This window comes from Mustelus asterias, chromosome 12 (genome assembly GCF_964213995.1).
Source record: "Mustelus asterias chromosome 12, sMusAst1.hap1.1, whole genome shotgun sequence".
Taxonomy (NCBI): domain Eukaryota; kingdom Metazoa; phylum Chordata; class Chondrichthyes; order Carcharhiniformes; family Triakidae; genus Mustelus; species Mustelus asterias.
Genome location: NC_135812.1, coordinates 2,970,413 through 2,992,658, shown reverse-complemented (window position 1 = coordinate 2,992,658; position 22,246 = coordinate 2,970,413). Strand labels below are relative to the sequence as shown.

Genomic DNA, 22,246 nt, shown 5'->3' with positions numbered 1-22,246 from the left:
TTACATATGCCAAAGCGCTTCCATATTTTATTACTGAAAGTTGCTGACTATTCCAGACTTGTGTATTTACCAAGAACCACTGGTGTCTATCACGAATACCACGACGAGGTACTTCAGTAAATGACAGGTGCAAAATGTTCTTCCGATACATCTTCGCGAACTGTGAAAAACACCCTGTTATAGATGTTGTCCTCCAAACCACAAGTAGCACCTGAAGAGAACATTCTGAACTTTGCAATGCAAGAGATTATAAGGCTGCCACTGGAAGAGACAGATACTCAGTAACTTCAGGTGTCTTAAACTATCACAACATGGCAGCACACTGCCTTAAGTTGCATTGCCCAGTGTATTAGAACCAGTACATAAGAATTTAGGAGGCTTACAGCAAAATCAGGCCATTTGTAAAGCCCACTCCTTCACAACTTCATCACAACACACCCTCAATAACTCTATATGTCAAATACTCAAAATCAAACAATGAAATTGATTCCTCTTTAACCCTCAAACCCCTCGTTCAAAAGCTATGCTGGATACCGCCAGTAACAATCATGCCCTTTACACCCTTACTTTTCTATCAAACCTAGGACATCCAACTCAAGATCACAACACTGGATCCTTTGTGAAATCAGAGTCACAGACAAGTTTTAGTACAAACCCCATTGCATTCCAAAGAGGAATTTTTAAAAAAAATCTCGGGACAAAATTTACTTCCCAAATACAATGTTAGGCAGGTTCTCAAAGCTACACATCATCTAATAATGTGTCCCTCTTGCAATTATTAGCTACCGGACCTCAATGCATCACCTCTTGACACACTTGAATCACCTAAGTGCTTTATTGATTACTCAGTTTCAGTTACTAGGACAATGCAATGGTTATGAAAATTGCTTACTTAGAAAGAAAAACAACTCTGGACCTATTTTCCTGTTGGTCCCTCCCAGTAATCAGTTTAGGAAAGCAGAATACAGAGTTGAAATGTTTTGATACATTGGTTTATACATGTTGCAACAATTTTAATTGTATTATAGAATCAGTACTCAAGTAATACAGATCTGCTTGTATTATCAAAGATTGCAGCAACCTGCCTAGAGTAATGGATGGTATATAGCCTATTGCATTTAGCCGAGGATGTTTTGAGCTTGCACGATCTTCCTTCATCCATATCTGCATTGCTTTCTACGTTTTTTAAATAACTGATTGTTTGCAGTGAATGAAGTACCCATTCCAGTAGAGAGAGATATGCCTGGAAGCCAAATGGTTAATTACTAATTCTGCTGTTAATTACAGTGCTGTTAATAAGTATAGACACACACACTTAAATAGTTAGGTGTGAACCATCAACAAGCTACAGTAAACATCAAATGAATTAAAAGACATGAAATCAAAAAGCAATTCCTGGCAGCAAAGAACATTGGAATGTAACTATCGACAGATAGGTCTGCAATTTCAACCTCCACAATACTCTCCCCCTTTTGCAGCCATGACTCAATGCATGCAATGATTACATTGGTATCAACATCCCTCCCATACTTTTCATAAGGGCCATTATTCATGAAAGACTGGATGATGAGTATTGCCAGACTATTCATCTGTGGAGGCTATTAAGCCAAGGCCCACACTGTACTCACCTCATGTGCACATTTTCCCCCTTCTCCCAACCCAACCCAACAGCCTAGCAGCGCAATACATGGTAAAATCCAGGGCTACCCTGATTCAGTAAGTTTCTGAGCTGGCTGTATGAGCTTCTGAGCAAATGCAGCCTGCCAATATAATGTGTACAATTTCTCTTAATATACAACACTTCTCCCAGAATTAATTTAAAAGTTTATTGACTAATCAGCTCCCAAACAACTGAAGAAAAGAGCAGTTGCATTTTTGGTGACACTAGTTATGGAAGGAACACTGATCAACAGACTGGGAGAGTTCCCCACTCTTCAAATAGTACTCAAGGATCTTTAACCCAACTGGCAGGCCTTGGATTAATCTTTCATTTGAAGACCACTAGTCTATGAGGTTTTATTTTCAAGGGATTGTGCCAAAATTTGATGTAGCTGCATGAGTTACGTGGATCTGCATTTGTAGATGAAATGCAAAACAGTTTGAGACATGGGCACAGAATAATGTGGTGCAAGTCCAAGGACTTCTTTCCACATCGCGCCCTCTTACCAACACTGCTAATGCTGGCTAGGCCAGCATTTATTGGCCATCTCTAACTGCCCTTGGACTGATTTCAGAGGCCACATTGCTGTGGGTCTGGAGTCACATGTAGGCCATACCAAGGAAGATGATTAGTAAATCAGATGGATTTTTATGACAATGATTTTAGACTTTGAATTCGAGATTCTTATTGAATTCAAATTTCACCATCTGCTGTGGTGGGATTCAAACCTGGGTACCCAGAGCATTACCCTAGGTCTCTAGATTACTAGTCCAGTGACAATACCACTACGCCATTGCCCCCCATGTTATGGGTCCTTAGCTTAATCTTATACTTTTTTTAAAAAAAAGTTACTTCAGTTGCAATTATTGCAAAATGCCATATGCAACTAGTGCACATATTCACGCTATGTGCATTTCATTCAAATTGAGTCATAATATCAACTAAACAGTGGATCTTTGACAAACACAATTTTGTAAAAACAATGCCTTATGCACCTTTTCCGAAACGCTATGCCTGTTAGTTATCTTTTTGCAGCCCATTGTTTCAATGCTGTCCTCATGTTGGCAAAGCTCAGGCTTATCAAGCATTGTGCTTTTTGAATAGCAAACTTAAACAGCTATTCTGTGCCAGCAACAAACCATGGAAACCAAACTGTTTGTTCCACTGTTGGCTGAGGGAGGAATGTTGGCAAAGACACTGGGAGAACTTCCTGACCCCAAACAGTGCAATGAAATTGTCAGAGGCATAAAAATAAAAATCTAGTCTGACAATGTGTGTGGATATGAAAGACTTGGCAGCATTTTCAAAGTGTCTCTTAAAATTGTAAAAAAAAAATCATGTGAATTGGTTATTCATCTCATGGCTGTTAGTGGGATCCTACTGTTCACAGAATGGTGCTGAATAAAAGAGAGCTAGTCTTCCACAGGCAGACCGTTCCCTCAGTCTCATGCCCCATCCAAATGGCTTGGTGATCTGTATGGTCACAGCATGGTAAGAAGCTGAAAAACTCCCAAGTTGGCCTCTGGGCATATTTTGTAGATTCATATGCTTTTTCTAAAAGCATACCCATCTTAAAGTCTCCAATTAACCTGCTCCAAGAAGAACAATCCCAGCTTCTCTAGTCTCTACATAACTGCAGTGCCTTCTGACAACCAACATCTTGATTTTGAAATTCTCATCTTCATGCTCAATCTTCTTTCATTCATTCATGAAATATGGACATATTTGCAAGAACTGTTATTATTGTCCAATCCCAAGTTTTTCCATAGGCCGGTCACCTCTTTATTGCTGTAGCCTACTCCAGCCCGCACGCCCTTGAAGAACACTACCTTCCTCCACGTTTACTTGTATATCCCACACTTCCTGTAACCCAAGATGGTTATGCCTTCAGCTATCTGGGCCATGAGCTTTATAATTCCAACACTGAACTTGTCATTCTCTTCTAAAAAATACTGCTCAAAATCCACCTCTTTGACTAAGCTTTTTGTCACCTTTCCCCTCTGCTCCTTGGAATATCAATTTTTGTCTGTTTACATCCCTGTAAATTTGACATGTTTCACATGATTAGCACACCACATTGTTTCCGCAAATCTCCGACTAGGCTGACACTGTTACGAGATGCCATCTCTCAGACCAGATACTGAACAGGAGATACATCCACCCTCAGGAGGAATGTAAAAGATCCCACACGGCAGTATTTCAAAGAGCAGCTGGGGAAATCTCCCTGCCTCTTTGCAATGTCAATATTTGGCTCTCAACCAACAAACGATCTGGTCATTTATCCCATTACTGCTTGCGGGATCATGCTGTGTACAAATTGGCCGTCACAATTTCCCCATTCTCAGTGAATATTCTGCAAAAATACTTCCTTGGAAATCTATTATAAAAATGTAAGCTCCAGTTCCATTATCCTTTCAGCAATGCATTACAGACCATCACGTGCCAATCACTTTAAATCTATAGAAATGGACTATTATTTAAACGGTGAAAAATTACAACATGCTACTGTGCAGAGGGACCTGGGGGTCCTTGTGCATGAATCACAAAAACTCAGTTTGCAGGTGCAGCAGGTGATCAAGGCGGCAAATGGAATGTTGGCCTTTATCGCGAAGGGGATGGAGTATAAAAGCAGGGAGGTCATGCTGCAACTGTACAGGGTACTGGTGAGGCTGCACCTAGAGTACTGTGTACAATTTTGGTCCCCTTATTTAAGAAAGGAGATATTAGCTTTGGAGGGGGTACAGAGAAGGTTCACCAGGTTTAAAAATTTTAAAAAAAAAGGTTGATTCTGGAGATGAGGGGGTTAGCTTATGAGGAGAGATTGAGTAGACTGAGCCTGTACTCATTGGAATTTAGAAGGTTGAGGGGAGATCTTATAGAGACATATAAGATAATGAAGGGGCCAGACAGGGTAGAAGCAGTGAGGTTATTTCCACTTACAATGGAAACAAGAACTAGGGGGCATAGCCTCAAAATACGGGGGAGTCAATTTAGAACAGAGTTGAGGAGGAACTTCTTCTCCCAGAGGGCAATGAATCTTTGGAATTCTCTGCCCAATGAAGCAGTAGAGGCTACCTCGTTAAATGTGTTTAAGTTACAGATAGGTAGGTTTTTAACCATTAAGGGAATTAAGGATTATGGGGAGCGGGCAGGTCAGTGGAACTGAACCTACTATCAGATCAGCCGTGATCTTATTGAATGGTGGAGCAGGCTTGAGGGGCGAGATGGCCCACTCCTGCTCCTATTTCTTATGTTCTTCTGTGAATCGTACACAATTTTTAAGCGGATCATTTTCATAAACCTGTTAAATCGCCACTTAGCCTTTGCTGCTCCAGAGAACAATTAAAGTATTGTATCGGAATCACAGAATTGTTACAATACAGAAGACTATTCAGCCCATCCTGTCTGCACTAGTTCACAATGAGCAATTCTCCTCATGTCATTCCCCTACCTTCTTCCCCGTAACCCTGCATTCTTCCTTTTCATAGAAATCATAGAAACCCTACAGTACAGAAAGAGGCCATTCGGCCCATCGAGTCTGCAGCGACCACAATCCCACCCAGGCCCTACCCCCATATCCCTACATATTTTACCCACTAATCTACGCATCCCAGGACACTAAGGGGCAATTTTTAGCATGGCCAATCAACCTAACCCGCACATCTTTGGACTTTTCAGATAACAGTCAAATTCCCTTTTGAATGCTTTTGAGTGAACCTGCCAGTGCATTCCAGACTTTAACCACTCGCTGTGTGAAAAGGTTTTTCCTCATGCCACTATTGTTTATTTTGCCAATTACTTGAAATCTCTGCTCTCTTGTTCTCAATCCTTTCACAAGTGGAAGCAACTTCCTCCCACTCACCCTATCCAGACTCCTCACAATTCTGAATACCTCCACCAAATCTTCTCTAAACCTTCATTTCTCCCAAGAAACAAAGTCCCAACTTCTCCAGTTTAAAGTTTATTTATTAGTGTCACAAGTAGGCTTACTGTGAAAATCCCCTAGTCGCCACACTCTGGCGTCTGTTCAGGTACACTGAGGGAGAATTTAGCATGGTCAATGCACCTAATCAACACATCCTTTGGACTGTGGGTGGAAAACGGAGCATCCAGAGGAAACACACACAAACAGAGAGAACATGCAGACTCCACACAGACAGTGACCCAAGCTGGGAATCGAACCTGGGTCCCTGGCGCTGTGAGGGAGCAGTGCTAACCACTGTGCCACCGTGCCGCCCATGCGCATAACTGAAGTTTCTTATCCTTGGAACCATACTCGTGAATTTCTCTGCACACTTTCCAATGCCCTCTAATATTTCCTAAAGTGTAATGCCCAGTCATAGGCTGAACATTCAAGTTCAACATCACCACATTGTTTTTGAACTTTATGCCCCTATTAAAAAAGCCAAGGGTACTCTATGCCTCATTAACCGTCCTCTCAACCTGTCCTACCACCTTCAACAACTTGCGTACATATATACCTAGGTCCCTGTGCTCCTAGAATCAGAAAGAGGTCATTCAGCCCGTCGAGCCTGCACCGACAACAATCCCACCCATGCGCTATCCCCGTAACCCCACTACTCCCCTTGACACCAAGGGGCAATTTAGCAAGGCCAATCCAACTAACCTGCACTTTTTTGGACTGTGGGAAGAAACCAGAGCACTTGGAGGAAACCCATGCAGACACAGGGAGAATGCCTGCGCGGAGTTTGCAGAGTCACCCAAGGCTGAATTAAACCCGGGTCCCTGGCACTGAGAGGCAGCAGTGCTAACCATTGTGCCACCATTACTTGATTTGTCACATGTATTGATAAACAGTGAAAAGTATTGTTTGTTGTGCACTATATAGACAAAGCATACCGCTCATAAAGGAGGAAAGTAGAGGGTGCAGAATGCAGTGTTAGTCATAGCTAGGGTGCAGAGAAAGATCAACTTTATGAGGTAGGTCCATTCAAAGGTCTGATGGCAGCAGGGAAGAAGCTGTTCTCGAGTCGGTTGGTACGTGATCTCAGATTTTTGCGTCTTTTTCCCCGACAGAATGAGCTGGAAGAGAATATGTCCGGGCTGCATGGGGTCCTTGATGATTATGCTGGCTGCTCTTCCGAGGCAGCAGGAGGTGTAGACAAGTGTGGAGTCAATGGAATGGGAGGCTGGTTTGCGTGATGGACTGGGCTTGGTTCACTTCATTTTACATTGTCTGTCCACATTCCTCCCAGCAAAATTAATCACTTCAAGTTTCTCCACATTGAACTCCATTTACCACTTATCTGTCCAGTCCACATCTTGTAAATGCTCTTTTGAATTTTTATATAATTTGCTTCACAGTTCACAATGCTTCCAAATTTCAAAACTGTAACCAACATCTAGGTCAAGAGCAAAGATCCCAATGCTGACTTTTGGAGAGCTCCACTACAGATCTCCCTCCAGCCTGAAAAACTTCCATTAACCGGTGCTCGCTGTTGCTCGTCACTCAGCCATCCATAATGTTATTGCCTTTTCTATTCCATGAACCATAACTTTGCTCACAAGTCTGTTGTATGGCACTGAATCAATTTTTTGGAAGTCTATGTACACCGCATCAACAGCATTATGCTCAGCATTGGCGCAAAGGTATTGTCGTTGGACAAGTAATCCAGAGAACCAGGGTAATGCGCTGGGGATCCATGTTCGAATCCCACCACGGAAGATGGTGAAATTAGAGTTCAATAAAAATCTGGAATGAAAAGTCTAATGATGATCATGAGACCATTATTGATTGTCGTAAAAACCTATCTGTCCTTTCGGGAAGGAAATCAGTCACCCATACCTGGTCTGGCCTACATGTGACTACAGATCCATAGCAATGTTGACTGCCCTCAGGAATGGACAACAAGACCATAAGATACAGGATCAGAATTAGGCCATTCGGCCCATCGTGTCTGCCATTCGATCATGGCTGATATGTTTCTCAACCCCATTCTCCTGCCTGTCCCCGATAACCTTTGATCCCTTCACCAGTCAAGAACCTATCTCTGTCTTAAATGCACTCAATGACTTGGCCTCCACAGCCTTCTGTGGCAATAAATTCCATCGATTCACCACACTCTGGCTGAAGAAATTCCTAAACTTGATTCTAAAGGGTCGTCACTTTACTCTGACACTGTGCCCTTGGATCCTAGTCTCTCCTAGTAGTAGAAACATCTCCTCCATGATCACTCTATTCAAGCCTTTCATTATTCGTAAGTTTCAATGAGATCCCACCTCATCCTTCTAAACTCCATGGAGTATAGACCCAGAGTCCTCAGACACTCCTCATACGTCAAGCCTTTCATTCCCAGGATCACTCATGAACCTCCTCTGGACCTTCTCCAAGGCCAGCACATCTTTCCTTAGATAGGGGGCCCAAAATGGCTCACAATACTCCAGATGTGATCTTATAAAGACTCAGCAGTACATCCCTGCTTTTGTATTCTCAATGCCAGCAACACCCACATCCCATGAACGAATTTTTAAAAAATTCTTCTAGCCTACCAGGCAGGAGGCCATTCAGTCCATTATGCCAGTGTCGGCTCTTTGACAGAGCTATCCATATACTCCTCAGCTCTTTTCCCACAGCTCTGCTTATTCTTTACAAGTATTTGTTCAATTCCATTTTAAAATTCACTACCACCGAATGTTGTTGAGGCCAAAATGTTGTCTGATTTCAAGAAGAAATTAGATACAACTCTTGGGGCTAAAGGGATCAGGGAGCAGGGAGACGGGGAACGGGATATTGAATTTGATGATCAGCCATGATCAAGATGAATGGCAGAGCAGGCTCAAAGAGCCAAATGGCCTACTCCTCGCTCTAGTTTCTATGTTAAAATTTATTATTGAGGCCGTTTCCACCACCCCATCTGGCAGTACATTCCAGTTCATAACTTGTATGAAAAATATTCTCATCTCCCCTCTGCTTCATTCCCAATTACAATAAATTGGTGCCCTTTGGCTACAGATCCTTCTGTCAATGGAAACAGTTTCAGCCTTACCTATTTTTTCCAAACAGCTTGAGACTTGAAACACCACTATCAAATCTCCCCTCGACTTTCTCTGCTGTAGAAGAACAACCACCCCAGCTTCTCCAGACCCTCACCCCTGGTACCAGTGGCTTTTACCACCAAATAAACCTGGTGGACTTTAACCTGGTGTTGTGAGACTTCTTACCACTCTGGTAACCAATGGCTCAATTTTCAAATTCTCATCCTCACACTCAAACTCTCACCCCTTCAAATCTCTGTCACCTCCTCCAATTCTGGCTCTGCGCGCTAAATTTTAATTGCTGCTGCACCGGTGGCTGTCTCTTTAGCTTGTCAAGGTCCTTTTCTCTGGAATTACTTCCCTAAGCCACCACGTTTTTGATCATCTGCCCCAAAAGCCCACCAACGCCTCAACTTTCTCAGAAGACTAAGGAAATTTGGCATATCAACTACGACTCTCACCAACTTTTACAGATGCACCATAGAAAGCATTCTTTCTGGTTGTATCACAGCTTGGTATGGCTCCTGCTCTGCCCAATACTGCAATAAGCTACAAAAGGTCATGAATGTAGCCCAATCCATCACGCAAACCAGCCTCCTATCCATTGACACTGACTACACTTCCCGCTGCCTGTGGAAAAGCAGCCAGCATAACCAAGGACTCCACGCACCATTGACATTCTCTCTTCCACCTTCTTTCATCGGGAAAAAGATACTGAGATCAAGTACCAACCGACTCAAGAACAGCTTCTTCCCTGCTGTCATCAGACTTTTGAATGGACCTACTCACATTAAGTTGACCTTCCTCTACACCTTAGCTATGACTGTAACACTACATTCTCACTCTCTCCTTCTCCATGAACGGTATGCTTTGTCTGTATAGCATGCAAGAAACAATACTTTTCATTGCATACTAATACATGTGACAATAATAAATCAAAACATATTTCCATGCGGCTCACTGTCAACTTGTCTGATAACTTGCCGTGGGACATTTTGCAGTAAGGGCATTAGATTCCCATAACCATGGCTGATCTCGGAAGAATAATCTCAGCTTCTCCTAGTCACTATACAGGATAGCTTACATTTTTATAGTATCTTCAACTTTCCACGGTGCTTCACAGGAACGCTATCAAACTAAACTTGATGCTGAGCCGGATAAGGAGAGATTAGGGCAGAATATCTGAAGTGTGACCCTGTGCCAGGAGATCTCTTCACTCTCTCCAAACACTTGCCATCCTTCCTAGAGTGTGGTGCCCAGAAGCAATGCTCAGGCTGGGGTTTGAGAGAGTTGCTGTGAAGGGGGAAGTGATTGAATGAAATGGAAGGCACCTACCTCCAGAGCCAGAGCTGTCTTGTCGTAGGCATTGGGGACCCGCTTCTGGAAGGCGCGGGCATAGACCGGCCCGTTCTGTAGGTTGGGCAGCGAGGCGCTGACACTGGGCTGAGCATAGGGGCCGAACTCGGGCTGCCCGGCCCCCGCCTGCTGCTGGGCCGCCGCCTGCCCGCTCTCCGGGCTGTTGGTCGGGCCGAGCAGCGAGCTGGGCCGGCATTTCTCCACATAAGGCACGGGAATCATGCCGCAGCGGCCTTCGCCGTTCTGGGCGTTCCACCACTGGTCCTCGGGCTTGTCCAGGATGCGGAGCACGTCGCCCTTGCGGAACGGCAGGTCCTCCTCGTCGTTGCCCGGGAAGTCGAAGAGGGCGCGGACGAACTCGGCCTCGTCGGGCGCGACGCGGGGGCCCGGGTTGAGGGGGATGTACGGCGTGAGCATGTGGACGGGCTCCAGCAGGGTGGTGGTGTCCAGGTAATGGATCTTGTAGAACTCCAGCAGGCCGTGGAGGTGCTCGAACTCCTGGTCTCCGATCCGGTAGCGGCCGGGCCCGGGGCCTGGGCCTTGCTGCTGCCGGCTGTTGATGATATAATGCGACACCTTCGAGTTCTCGCTGACGCTCAGCACATAGTCTCCCGGGATGGTGCGGCTGTCCCTCACCAGGAAAGTGCCGTGCTTCTGGCCTAACAGCAGCTGCACGGCCTGGTCTCGCCGCATGGGCCCGAAATACCAGCTCTCCTGCTTCTGGGCGTCGAAATTAGCCGCCATCTCCCACCGCCCCGTCCCCCCTCCACCCTCTCCCCGGGCCGGGGCCCCGCTCCACTCCACTCCCCCGAGCTGGCGGCGCCGGCGGCGGCTTCCTTAGTGCTGAGGCCTCAGGCCTCCCCTCAACACTAAAGTCACACAAATAAAGGTTTAAAAGCCTCCCGGCGGCAGACGGACGCGGCTTTACCTCAGAAAACCCGCCCGCGCTCACTATCAACCCGGGCCCCGCTTCCTTTTGTTAAACTTTTTTTTGAAATCTGTGGAAATAACGATCCCGCCGCCCTCGCGCGCTAACTGCACCCGACCCTTTTAGGCAATTTCTACCCGCCGACAGAAAAGAAAATCGCGAGGAGGGCGTTTGTTCTCTAAAAGGAGCCACCCCCTTGCCGCACATGCGCAAGTGCCTTCCGACTGGCGGGGACTGCTGACCTCACTTCCCGGAAGGGCGGTTGGTGGTGTTGCGGTCCGCCATCTTGGTGAGGTCTGGCGGCGCAGTGATGTCATCGCCCGCTTCCCTGTTCGCAAATAGCCGGCGGCAACAACAAGACATTGCATTGATATGGCGCCTAGTCAGCAAAACAAAAGCCCTAAAACGCTTCGGAGGAGGATTATTGGCACTGAACTACATAAGATGTCAGGAAAGGTGACAAGTGGGTAGTTCTTGAGGAGAGAGGGAGATGAAAAGGTTTAGTGAAGGAATTTCGGAGCCCGCATCCTGAACAGCTACAGGCGTGGCCTCCAGAGATGGAGCAATTCAATCAGGATTTTCCAACGCCCAGAATTGGAGGAGCAGAGAGATCTGAGAGTTGGAGAGGGTAATAGGGAGGGGCAATGCCATTGGGGGACGGCAAAACAAGAACAAAGATTTATTTTTACAAATAGAATTGCTGGAAAAAGACATTGTATTGAAACGTTTTGTCTTTCCAAGGCGTAAAGCTTCAATGAACTAACTTAGCAATACTCATTCTTTTCATACAGACTACCCAGTAAGAAGTCTCACCATACCTGATGAAGGAACAGTGCTCCAAAAGCTCATGATTGCAAATAAACCTGTTGGACTTTAACCTGGTGTTATGAGACTTCTTACTGTGCCTACCCGAGTCCAACGCTGGCGTCTCCACATCACATACAGGCAGGGATAACCTTACTGACCAGAAATGCAATTGGCTGAAAGTGAGGGCAGATGAGGATTCGCTATTTTGATGTTGTCAGGTGGAGCACTGTTGCCATCACAACAGCAGTCCTGTGCTTGCAGATGTATGGACACTTGGAAGAGTTCCCTGTCATTCCAGATAATTCTCCTTAAAGGTGCTCTGAAGACTACACTCATGAGATGTGATTGATTTTGGGGCCGGTAGCATAGTGATTATATTCATTCAGAGACCTGGATGAATGATCTTGAGTTCAAATCCCACCATGGCCGCTGGGAAATTTAAATTCAACTAATGAATAAATCTGGGATAAAATGCAAGTCTCACTCATAACAATGACAAATTATTGCAGCTGAGAAACAGAGTGCATACCTCTGGGGGGGGAGCAAAGAGGAATGGAATCATAGTTGGGTACTGTATAGTGAGGGGGGCTTGACACTGTTATCTGTAGCAAAGAGCAAGAGTTCAGATGGCTGTGTTACCTGTCCAGTAAGAAGTCCCACTGCGTGCTCCGAAAGCTTGTGGCTCGTGCTACCAAATAAACCTGTTGGACTTTAACCTGGTGTTGTGAGACTTCTTACTGTGTTCACCCCAGTCCAACGCCGGCATCTCCACATCATGATTACCTGTCCAGTGCCAGGGTTTGGGATATCCTCTCAGGGCTGGAGAGAAACTTGCAGTGGGAGGGGACAATCCAGTAGCTACCAACAACATAGGTAGAACTAGGAAAGAGGTTCTGAATAGTGAATATGAGGAGCTAAACATTAAATTTAAAAAGTAGAACCTCAGAGGTTATAATCTTTGAATTGTTACCTACATCACATGCAAATTGGCATAAGGTACATAAAATTACAGAGAAATTACATGGCTTAATGATTGGTGTGGGAGAAGTGAGAATAGTATCTATCCCCTGACAATGCTGTTTCCTGTCACTACTGCATTCCTCATCACCACCCACCATCCACCACTGCGCCCCATCCATCGCCGCCCCCCCCACCCATCACCGCCCCCCACCCATCGCCGCCCCCCCACCCATCGCCGCCCCCCCCACCCATCGCCGCCCCCCCCACCCATCGCCGCCCCCCCCCACCCATCGCCGCCCCCCCCCACCCATCGCCGCCCCCCCCCGCCCATCGCCGCCCCCCCCGCCCATCGCCGCCCCCCCCGCCCATCGCCGCCCCCCCCGCCCATCGCCGCCCCCCCCCGCCCATCGCCGCCCCCCCCCGCCCATCGCCGCCCCCCCCCGCCCATCGCCGCCCCCCCCCGCCCATCGCCGCCCCCCCCGCCCATCGCCGCCCCCCCCGCCCATCGCCGCCCCCCCCGCCCATCGCCGCCCCCCCCGCCCATCGCCGCCCCCCCCCGCCCATCGCCGCCGCCCCCCCCGCCCATCGCCGCCCCCCCCCACCCATCGCCGCCCCCCCCCACCCATCGCCGCCCCCCCCCACCCATCGCCGCCCCCCCCACCCATCGCCGCCCCCCCCACCCATCGCCGCCCCCCCCCCCACCCATCGCCGCCCCCCCCCCACCCATCGCCGCCCCCCCCCCACCCATCGCCGCCCCCCCCCCACCCATCGCCGCCCCCCCCCACCCATCGCCGCCCACCCCCCACCCATCGCCGCCCCCCCCACCCATCGCCGCCCCCCCCACCCATCGCCGCCCCCCCCCACCCATCGCCGCCCCCCCCACCCATCGCCGCCCCCCCCCACCCATCGCCGCCCCCCCCCACCCATCGCCGCCCCCCCCCCACCCATCGCCGCCCCCCCATCGCCGCCCCCCCCACCCATCGCCGCCCGCCCCCCCCACCCATCGCCGCCCGCCCCCCCCCCACCCATCGCCGCCCGCCCCCCCCCACCCATCGCCGCCCGCCCCCCCCCCACCCATCGCCGCCCCCCCCCCACCCATCGCCGCCCCCCCCCACCCATCGCCGCCCCCCCCCCACCCATCGCCGCCCCCCCCCCACCCATCGCCGCCCCCCCCCCACCCATCGCCGCCCCCCCCCACCCATCGCCGCCCCCCCCCCACCCATCGCCGCCCCCCCCCCACCCATCGCCGCCCCCCCCCCACCCATCGCCGCCCCCCCCCCACCCATCGCCGCCCCCCCCCCACCCATCGCCGCCCCCCCCCCACCCATCGCCGCCCCCCCCCACCCATCGCCGCCCCCCCCCACCCATCGCCGCCCCCTCCCACCCATCGCCGCCCCCCCCCCACCCATCGCCGCCCCCCCCCACCCATCGCCGCCCCCCCCCACCCATCGCCGCCCCCCCCACCCATCGCCGCCCCCCCCCCACCCATCGCCGCCCCCCCCCCACCCATCGCCGCCCCCCCATCCACCACCATCCCCCCCTCCACCCGAATGGCATTGTTCACCGTGGTGTCATGACCAGTCTGCTCACTCACCCTGTCAGTCAGTCTCCATCCCTAAATGCTGATTTGCCTGTACCTGCCTGACTCACAGTCACACCCTCCTGTCTCTGACCAATTCTAAAGACGTGCCTAACCTAAAGGGAGTGACTGTCTCCTGGAACAAAGTGTCCAAGTAACGCTCTCCCTCCCGGATGCCCCAAAACATCAGCAACTCAGACTCCAGCTCAGCAATTCTAAGCCCAAGTTGCCTCAGCTGCAAACACTTTCTGCAGAGATGGTTGTCCCAGATTGCAGTGCTTTCCACAAATTCCCATGTTCTGCAAACCACCAGCCCTGCCATATCTGTCCAATCTTATTTATTTAATGAGTCAATCAGTTAACAATTTACACAGCTAAAGTAATAGAAAGTTCCACTCACCTAGCTCCGAGACAAGGAAGGAAACTCACCAACCACTGGAGGCTGAAAAAAAAGTAGGAAGTTTAGAACTTCTTGCCCTGAATTCCCACCTGAACCAATTTCCCAACGACACACTCGTCCATGTCTCACTCCAACGTACATGTTACACCAGATTCAGAGAAATGTGGTTCACTCTTCACTGTCTTCCGAAATGGCCTAGCAAGCTATTAAGTTTTATCAAACCACTCCAGAAAGCATTTAGGGAGTTTGTGCATCAACATCGACTGCATAAGGTCAAGAAGGCACTTCATCACCACCTTCTCAAGGGCACTCTGGGATGGACAATAAGCACTGGCCTAGCCAACAATGCTCACATCCCAAGAAGAATAAAAAAAATTGGGGAATGAGTAAGCTAATAAAATAAATTGTTCAGAAGGTACCTCACCTATGTGATCACATGGTCACATAAAGCTGGAACTCAGCTATTCAGTTTGTCAACTTTGTCCACTGTTTAATTAATAAATACATTGAACCTAAGGCTGGCATTCAATGGGGGTGATTTTACCAGCTCACCATGATGCGCTTGGCATGTTGGTAAGATCGTGCGAAAGGCAAAAAACTGTCGCCTCTTATAATCTTCCCGGTCCCGGATTTCCAGTGGGGAGGGTGATATCTGGGAAGAACGCGAGGCTGATTTTAATATTTAAACTCAAATTTACATATAATTAGTGAGCACAGGATGCTATCGTAAGGCCTCATCGGTGAAGGTCTGCACCAGCGGGGATCACATATGATCCCCATCAACGGGGACTTGACGTGGTGGCCTCGCTTGTAGGACCAGAGGCCATTGAGGCGGGGGGAGGGAGAGCAGTGCTTGCCTGGGGGCAGGGCCTAAGGAGGGGCAGGGCCATGATGGGACCTAAAGGGAGGTGGGCGGGTGGAGGAGCTGCGCACTCTGCAACCAGAGATCAGCTGCGCACTCTGCATTCGGTGATCGGCCGGGATGGCGATCAACTGCAGGGGGGAGGGTTTGCGAACGACCTGGCCTAGGGGGGTGTGATCAACCAGGTCGGGGGGCGGGGGGGTGGTACAATCTGTCAGGAGGGTGGGTGCAATCGGCGAGTGGTTCGTGGTGAAGGCGTGATATCCAAGGGTTAGGGGGCCTATTAGCCGAGGAGGCCAGTGATTGGAGATGGGAGGAGGGTTGGGCGATATCCAGGGGCGGGAGGTGACTGACAGATTTCACAGAACGGAGAAGCATGTGCAATTGCACCCTCTAGTGTGAGCTTTTCTGTGAGCTTAGGCCCCGCCCCTCTCCCTACTGGCAGGAATCAGATTGTGCATCATTTTTTGCACAGAGTGGCCTAAGATTTCATTTGTGGCCTCGCTGAAAAATTGGATCTGAAACTCTCCCGTTTTCACGCTCGTTCAGCACTTTTTTGGTAAGGTCACCCTGGAGTGTGGTATGGAGGGAGTGCCGCACTGTCAGTACTGAGTTAATACTAACTGCTAGTACTGAGGTCAGTACTGAGGGAGTGCCATACTGTCACAGGGTCAGTACTGAGGGAGTGCCGCACTGTCAGAGGGTCAGTACTGAGGGAGTGCCGCACTGTCAGAGGGTCAGTACTGAGGGAGTGCCGCACTGTCAGAGGGTCAGTACTGAGGGAGTGCTGCACTGTCAGAGGGTCAGTACTGAGGGAGTGCTGCACTGTCAGTACTGAGGGAGTGCTGCACTGTCAGAGGGTCAGTACTGAGGGAGTGCTGCACTGTCAGAGGGTCAGTACTGAGGGAGTGCCGCACTGTGAGAGATGCCATATTTTTAGATGAAATGTCAAACCAAGGCCTGCCTACTCCGATGAGCTTAAAAGATCCGATGCCACTGCTTTTAGATGAGCATATATATATATACAAATTAGGAGCAAGAGTAGGCCACTCAGCTCCTCTAGCCTGCTCCACCATCCACTGATTGTAACCTCAAGTCCACATTCCTACCTACCTCCGATAACCTTTCTCCCCTTGCCCAACAAGAATCTATCGGCTCTGTCTTAAAAATATTCAAAGACTCTGCTTCCACTGTCTTTTGAGGATGAGAGTTCCAGTGATACTCTGAGAGAAAAATATTCTCCTAATTTCTGTTTTAAATGGGCAACCTCTTATTTGTGAACCAAGACACTGAGTTCTCGATTCTCACACGAGAGGAAACATCCTCTCCACATCCATTCTGTCAAGATCCTTCAGAATCTTGATGTTTTCAATCAAGTCACCTTTTTTAATGTAAAGTTTATTTATTAAACACAAGTAAGGGTTGCATCAACACTGCAATGAAGTTACTGTGTAATTTCCCCTGTGAAATTCGCCTGAAATTCATCTCTTACTCTTCTAACCTAGAATCATAGAAACCCTACAGTGCAGAAAGAGGCCATCTGGCCCATCGAGTCTGCACCGACCACAATCCCACCCAGGCCTTATCCCCATATCACTACATATTTACCCGCGAATCCCTCTAACCTACGCATCTCAGGACACTAAGGAGCAATTTTACCATGGCCAATCAACCTAACCCGCACATCTTTGGACTGTGGGTGGAAACCGGAGCGCCCGGAAGAAACCCACGCAGACACGAGGAGAATGTGCAAACTCCACACAGACAATGACCCAAGCCGGGAATCGAACCCAGGTCCCTGGAGCTGTGAAACAGCAGTGCTAACCACTGTGCTATTGTGCCGCCCAAGGTACCGTATCTACCTCTAGTAGATACAAGTCTAACCTCTCCAACATTTCCTCTTAGGACAACACACCTATTCCAGGTGTTAATCTAGTAAACATTCTCTCATCTGTTTCCAACACATTTACATCCTTCCTTAAATAAGGAGATCTATCCTGTACACAGTACTCCAGATGAGGGCTCACTATTGCTCTGTACAATTGAAGCAAAACCTCCCTACTTTTCAAATCGATTATCTCACAATAAACAGTAACATTCTATTAGCTTTCTTAATTACCTGCTGTACTTTTATACTATCCTTTTGCGACTCATGCACTAGGATACCCAGATTCCTCTACATTTAGATCCATTTAGGTAACAAGCTTCTTTTTTATTCTACCTGCCAAAATGGACAGTTTCACATTTGCCAGATTTTTGCCCACTTGCTTACCCTATCCATGTCCTTTTTTAGCCTCCTTATGTCCACTTCACAACTTACTTTCCTACCTGTCTTAATTTTGTTGGCAAATTTAGCAACCATCCCTTCATCCATGTCATGTATATAAATTGTTAAAAGCCGGGGTCCCAGCATTGATCCCTGTGGCATATCCTTCATTACATCTTACCAACCAGAAAATGGCCCGTTTATGCCTATCCTCTTTTATAGAATCCCTACCATGCAGAAGGAGGCCATTCAGCCCATCAAGCCTGCACCGACAACAATCAGGCCCGATCCCTGTAACCCCTTGTATTTACTCTCCTAATCCCCCTGACACTAATGGTCAATTTAGCATGGCTAACCCACTTAACCTGCACATTTTTGGACTGTGGAAGGAAACCGGAGCAGACAAGGGAGAGAATGTGCAAACTCCACACAGACAGTGACCCGAGGCTGGAATTGAACCTGGGTCCCTGGCACTGTGAGGCAGCAGTGCTAACCACTGTACCACCGTGCTGCCCCTCTGTTTCATGCTTGTGCAAGAGCATCTTCAATCCAAGCCAGTAAGTTACCCCCTACACTGAGCTTTTATTTTTCACAATAACAAAAGCAGGGAGTTTACCTGGAGCAATATTTATTCCTCAATCAACATTATATTAAAATATATTATCTTGTCATTGTCACATTCTGATTATGGGACAACAAAACTAAACCTCAGCAACTTATATTTGGAAACTTGCTGAATAATTTTTGCTCAGGACCCAGGGAAACCTCCCTTGTGTTCCTTCAAACTGAGAGGGCAAATGGGGATTGGGTTTAAGATTTCATTCACAGGTGTTTGACATTATCCTGAATATTACATTTCCACCAGTATTTAATTCTCAAATTGCAGTTTTAATTTTTGATCAGAAATTTTGAATTTATCAAAATAGTATTGCTTTCAGCAGCTTTTAATGGATGGTTTGTTGATGCAGTACAATAATTTAGCCACTTGATGGTACTGTAATATAACCATGAGATCCAATCGGGTGGGAGGAGACACATATGGCGCTTAAACACTGGCATGGAGCGGGATGGGCCAAATGGCCTATTTGGAAAATACTGTGTCATTCTGTGTAATAATTAAGAAGGAAAGAAAGCGGTGGGACATGGTGGGGGTGAAGATTCGTCCCGGGGACCAGAATCAATTGAATCTTTGGCAGAATCGTCCTCCCCTTTCATTTAAATCACATCCAATGTCAGGAATTGTTTTCAGAAACATCAGTTAACCATTCCATGTCACTGATCATCTACAGTCAGTAATAAATACTTGTGACCCTGTTCCAAGAGTGGGATGTGCATAAACATACATATGAACATACAAACTAGGAGCAGGAGTAGGCCACTCGGCCCCACGAGCCTGCTCTGCCATTCAACATGATCATGGCTGATCTGATTGTAACCTCAACCACATATTCCTGCCGACCCCCGATAACTTTTCACCCCCTTGGTAATCAGGAATCTATCCAACTTTGTCTTAAAAGACTCTGCTTCCACTGCTTTTTCAGGAAAAGAGTTCCATGGACTCATAACTCAGAGAAAACATTCTCCTCATCTCCGTTTTAAATGAATGACTCCATATTTTTAAACACTGGCCCCTGGTTCTAGATTCTTCCACATGAGGAAATATCCTCTCCTCATCCACCCTGTCAATACTCCTCAGGATCTTAAAGGTTTTGATCAAGGCGCCTCTCACTCTTCTAACCTCCAGTGGATACACACCCAACGTCTCCAACCTTTCCTCATGAGATAACCCGCCCATTCCAGGTATTAGTCTGGTAAACCCTTTCTGAACTGTTTCTCTCGTATTTACACCTTTCCTTAAATAAGGAGATCTATCCTGTACACAGTACTCCAGATGTGGGCTCACCATTGCTCTGTACAATTGAAGCAAAACCTCCCTACTTTTCAAATCGATTATCTCACAATAAACAGTTACATTCTATTAGCTTTCTTAATTACCTGCTGTACTTTTATACTATCCTTTTGTGACTCATGCACTAGGATACACATTATACTCCATTTGCCAGATTTTTGCCCACTTGCTTACCCTATCCATGTCCTTTTTTAGCCTCCTTATGTCCACTTCACAACTTACTTTCCTACCTGTCTTAATTTTGTTGGCAAATTTAGCAACCATCCCTTCAATCCCTTCATCTGTGTCATGTATATAAATTGTAAAAAGCCGGGGTACCAGCACTGATGCCTGTGGAACACTGCTTGTCAATCCTGCCAACTAGAAAATGACCCATTTATGCCTACTCTGTTTCCTGTTAGCCAGCCAATCTTCAATCCTTGCCAATATGTTACCTCCACACCATGCAATAGCCTTTGATGTGACACCTTATCAAATGGCTTCTGGAAATTTAAGTACAGTACATCCACCAGTTCCCCTTTATGCACAGAACATGTGGCTCCCACAAAGCATAGTTAACATCACCTCTGCAAATTTAAACTGCCTTTATCATCTAATTCCTCCCCCCCCCCCCCCACCACCGCCCCCCCCCCCCCCCCCCCCCGCACTCATCTCTCTTCCCCATTAGGTCCACTCCCTCTGCTTCCACTCCCTGCTCCATCCCCTTGCCCCCCCCCGCCCATCCTCACCGAAAACTGCTCCCTTGTTCCTCCAAACCCTCTCCTCTTTCTCCCTCACACCACTTCAGCTCAAACCCCATTGTTTTCAGTTAGTTAAGTTGGGATAATATCCAAAAGCAAAAAGACAGAATTAAACAGCAATGAGAGTTCCCCTGCTGATCAGGGCAGCACACTAATCCAGCAGGAGAGCGCAGTGTGGGAGGAGATGATAAATGGTTTGGTTTTTCCATTTTGATTTAATTTAAAAGCTCTCTTTATTTCACAGTGCCACGGATGTAAATAAATATTTTAACAACAGAGAATATTCAAGTTGGTACTTAGGTCTCCCCCAGCTGCCACTCACTGACTGGTATCTCATTACTAGCTGTCTGAAAGATTGGGAATTATTCCTTCTCCAGCTGGTGTTCTTCCCAATATCTGTGCCCTGTTACAGGTATCCCCCATAAGAGTCATTGCGGGTGGGACCCTGGTGAATGACAATTAAATATCATTTCAATACCATTAACAGGTTTGAGGCTGGCTGCCCTGGTCTCCCGTTATCCCCTACCCGCCACAGGAGTGGGATTTGATACATGTTCTGACAATTGTGGACCTGATGCCTTGGACTCCGAGAAAGGGGTGGGGTGTCGCAGTGTGGAGGCGATACGTTCTGTGTCCCTCTGCTACTGCCAGGTTGCAGAGGGTGGGTCCCCTAAGATTGGGTAGGCTTGGACTGGAGGGAAGGGGTTCACCTCAGGACTCTACCCCAGGATGGGGGCTTGTGGCTGAACTTCCCCTCCTCGCATTGTGATTTCAGGCAACTTTCTCATAGAAACATTGAAACATAGAAACTAGAAGCAGGAGGAGGCCATTCGACCCTTCGAGCCTGCTCCGCCATTCATTTTGATCATGGCTGATCATCAAATTCAATATCTTGATCCCTTGATCCCTTTAGACCCCAAGAGCTATATCTAATTTCTTCTTGAAATCAGACAGCATTTTGGCCTCAGCTACTTTCTGTGGGAGTGAATTCCACACATTCACCACCCTCTGGGTGAAGAAATTTCTGCTCACTTGTTCAGGAGATTTTCACAGTTACTTCATTGCAGTGTTAATGTAAGCCTACTTGTGACACTAATAAATAAACTTTAAACTTTAAGACTTTTATAAATAAACTTTAAACTTCTAAAAGGTTTACCAGTTATCCTCAAACCATGACCCCTAGTTCTGGACTCCCTACCATCGGGAACATTCTTTCTGAATCTACCCTGTCTAACCTGTTAGAATTTTATAAGTTTCTATGAGATTCCCCCTCACTCTTCTGAACTCCAGTGAATATAATCCTAACTGACTAGTCTTTCCTCATATGCCGGGGCGGCACGGTAGCACAGTGGTTAGCACTGCTGCTTCACAGCTCCAGGGTCCCGGGTTCGATTCCCGGCTCGGGTCACTGTCTGTGTGGAGTTTGCACATTCTCCTCGTGTCTGCGTGGGTTTCCTCCGGGTGCTCCGGTTTCCTCCCACAGTCCAAAGATGTGCGGGTTAGGTTGATTGGCCAGGTTAAAAAAAATTGCCCCTTAGAGTCCTGGGATGCGTAGGTTAGAGGGATTAGCGGGTAAATATATGTGGGGGTAGGGCCTGGGTGGGATTGTGGTCGGTGCAGACTCGATGGGCCGAATGGCCTCCTTCTGCACTGTAGGGTTTCTATGATTCTATGATTCTATATGACAGACCTGCCATCCCAGGAATCAGCCTGGTAAACATTTGCTGTACTGTCTCTATAGCAAGACACCCTTCCTCAGATAAGGACACCAAAACTGCACACA

The 22,246-nt window shown here is 47.9% G+C and overlaps 1 protein-coding gene across 1 annotated transcript in view; it reads right to left on the bottom strand.

Annotated features, from left to right (window-relative positions):
- The window catches only part of crk (v-crk avian sarcoma virus CT10 oncogene homolog), a 37,967-nt gene extending 26,872 nt beyond the window's left edge, over nt 1-11,095 (bottom strand). Inside the window, exon 1 of the mRNA XM_078224578.1 lies at nt 9,992-11,095. Within this exon, the coding sequence (XP_078080704.1) occupies nt 9,992-10,756 (765 nt within the window). The 5' untranslated portion in view covers nt 10,757-11,095. The remainder of the gene's footprint in view (nt 1-9,991) is intronic.
- Nucleotides 11,096-22,246: the final 11,151 nt, after the last annotated feature.